Consider the following 3,323-nt stretch of genomic DNA (forward strand, 5'->3'; position numbering starts at 1 on the left):
ACTTTATTTGAGAAAAAGGGGCAGATATAAGATTTTTTCTTCTTCTGCTACCTTTCATTTAATTTATGATTTGTATTTTTGTTGTATGTTGAAAGTATGTTGTTTTTTAAAGAAATGAATAAATAAAATAAATAAAAAATAACTTCATGTAACATCCAGCGCAGCAGGAAATCCCTGCTATTGTCTGTTTTGTATCTTTATTTTGAGACACAGAATACATTTGAGTAAAAACCAAATAAATCCAATTTCCCTCTAGTGCTCAGAACATGTGGATGACATCTGTTTTTGTTCCAACAGATGGCACACCGAGACAAAAATGGACTACACCTGTCTTTACTGAGACACTGTTGAGTGTTTGGCACGCTTAATGCTGAAGCTGACATCTACAACACATGAACTGATGTCTGATCTTTCTACAGGGGAAATGACCACCAGTAACATGAAGGGAACTGGAACCAGACTGAAAAATCCTTTGCTACATTAAGTCACATCAACATGACTGGAGACACTGCTCATAAAGACGACAAACTGGGCTGCGTGTAGCTTCAACCTCTGGGCAATAAAATAATGATAATACCATGATAGACACAAGATTAATATAAACAGAAAATACAACCAATTGATAATTTTACTGAACTCCAAACCAGGACCACATGGCATTCTGGGGAATGTAGGCAGAGGAACAGTTTTAGCCACTCAACGTTTTATCTGGCTTGGCTATGGCAAGGTTGGTGGCATCAACTCACTATTTGGTAAGCTAGCAACAACTCGTTGAGTAACATGCGCAGCAGCAGTTTCATGTTTCGTCACCGTGCCTCATAACTTCTTAAAGATAACAACGAATGACGTGGACTGAAAGGAGAAAATGAGTGCAACAGCTTGAGAGGAAATTGTGGATAAAAGAGGAGAGGAGGTCACGTCACGAGTTTGACGGTATTAATCAGACTTTTTTCTCCTGGTCCTTATTTCAAATAAATATCAACCGATATCAAAAGCTTATATCATGATACATTTTTCAGCCATATCRTCCAGCCCGGCTTCAACAGAAAAGCTGTTTAATCATTTCACACATCCAACATGAACCAATATGTAAAATACTTTCCCTGATGTTTCTATGAACTTTGCTGCTCTAGACTTTTTCTCTGGGCTTTGTGTGATGGAAGATTACAATTTGTTGCAACAGACCRGTTGAGCAACACGTTTTTATCCAAGTCTCAGATGGTGACAACTTCACTGGCTTTATTACAAATCAAAGTCTGCCTCTATCTGAGCTGAAGACAAGCGCGAGATAAACCTGCAATAATTCTGAGGCACACACACACACACTTATAGTCATTCAGAAATAATAATCTCACTGACAACTGAATTCTACCCATGAAAATCCTCTCAAGCCTCTTCCCTAAAAAAAAAAAAAACCCTCACATCTTCACAAAACATACCTTCTCTCTACAAAACTAAAACTCAGTCTGACCTTTGATATTACGACCGGGGTATCTTCTGAGAGCTACAGTACTAAGACACTTGCCATTTAATGTTTTACTTTCCATAATAAACTAGAGAAAAAAAAAGTCAAAAAAGGAAACAAATCACAGCTATTTTGAGGGTTAGACCAGTGTTTCCCAAAGTTGGGGTCGGGACCCATAGTGGGGTCCCGAAACATCAAGGTGGGGTCCTGAAAAGATTTTCTGAATTAATTACATTTTTGCCTTAGTTGTTACAAAGGAGTGAGGTTAGTGTATATAAAATGGATAAATGTAGTATAAAAATATTGTTACTATGCCCATGTTTAGTTGACCTGATACAAATGTTTATCATCCAGAAATAGCTGGGGGCACAGGTCTCTGCTACTGTTATTTTGTGGGTCAAAAGCTGAAAAGTTTGGGAACCAGTGCACTTTGGTTCCCAAAGTTGGGCGTGGGACCCAATTATGAGTCATAAAACACCTTGGATAATCTCCAGAAATCATTTTAAAGGGTAATAAAATAATTGCTGATGTAAAATTTTCCCTATAAGTATTACAAAAACACAAAATAACTATAAATAAGTATTTATATTTGTGTACAAGCTGTTTAGATTGTCAAAAAGCCTGTGTTTTTAGGGTTATTAACGAAGTTCATGTACTCAGACCAGTAATATTTGGGGTCACAAGTTTTTGCCATGGATATTTTGTGGGTCAGAAGATAAGTTTGGGAACCACTGGGTTAGATTATCTACAGCTGTAGCTGATTGGTGACCCTTACACCAAAAACGAGAAAAACAAATGAGACCAATGTGAGCAAAATAAGGAACAATAATCAAGAAGACAAAGGTTGGTCTATAAGAACTGAAAGTACCAATTATCCAAAACTTTTTTTACTAGCACCTGAGTGACCTGTGAGGATCATACTAAACAGTCATTGGATTATTAGGAATTGTTGAAGTTATATGAGGAGGAATAAATATGTTACACTCTACAGAATCATACTTCTGTATTCTTGCTTGTGAGAGGTTTTCTAGTAGTTTTACCAAAATAAAACGTTGTTAAAAGGAGATAAATACCAAAACTATTTAAGGCTCCTACTCTCAAACTTGGTCACAATTTTAGATGATAGCTTACAAAATGTAACAATAAACCAGCTAAAAATATTACCYAAAGACTGAAATGTTTCTAAGCATTAGTGATAAAATTATTTTGTCAAATTTTATTTTAGGCAACTTTGCAATCTCTAAAACTTCGTAACACACGATTTCTCACTGTGAGCGAACTTTAGTCCAGAATAAGAAATAAAACTTATTACTTTTGAAACAATAATCGCATTTTAACTAGCTCTAGTTTYTACCTTGGCTTGTAAATGATTCTTCAGCATTACTGAGTAAAACAGACTGGTCTTAATCAATCACGAGCAGCAACGCCCAGTTTTGTGTGACTAGTTAGCTAATGTTTGTTCASTTTGCTCAGCATCATTCCACAGCTATGAACAGTTAAATTAGACACTAACCTCAAAGTCAGCCTGTTTRTTCTTTGTCCTGCCGTGACCCTTTAACGAACAATGAACCGCAGCTGCAATAGCTTTCAGATTAGCTTTCCAGTGTTGAGCAACTAGTCAGTGCAAAGGGGCGGGGTTTTGTTTACTTTTAACCAATCAAATCACAGCCAGGAAGTGACGTAGACACGCTGAAGCTCCAGCATCTTGTAAACATCTGAAAAGGGGTTTTGCCATCGGTTTAATTGAGTTTTCATTGTAAAAAGATATAGTAACAGTAGAAAGATGGAAATTTAGAATACACTTCAAATTAACTATGTAGTTTCCAAATTAAATAAAAAAAACATCTTAACCTAAATG

The 3,323-nt window shown here is 36.2% G+C and overlaps 1 protein-coding gene across 1 annotated transcript in view; it reads right to left on the reverse strand.

Annotated features, from left to right (window-relative positions):
- The window catches only part of plin3 (perilipin 3), a gene marked incomplete at its 5' end in the record, with an annotated part of 11,398 nt that extends 8,384 nt beyond the window's left edge, over positions 1–3,014 (reverse strand). The window contains 1 exon segment of the mRNA XM_014002895.1: positions 2,979–3,014. Coding sequence (XP_013858349.1) covers positions 2,979–3,014 — 36 coding nt within the window.
- Positions 3,015–3,323: the final 309 nt, after the last annotated feature.

Source organism: Austrofundulus limnaeus, unplaced genomic scaffold, assembly GCF_001266775.1.
Source record: "Austrofundulus limnaeus strain Quisiro unplaced genomic scaffold, Austrofundulus_limnaeus-1.0 Scaffold15, whole genome shotgun sequence".
NCBI classification, from domain to species: domain Eukaryota; kingdom Metazoa; phylum Chordata; class Actinopteri; order Cyprinodontiformes; family Rivulidae; genus Austrofundulus; species Austrofundulus limnaeus.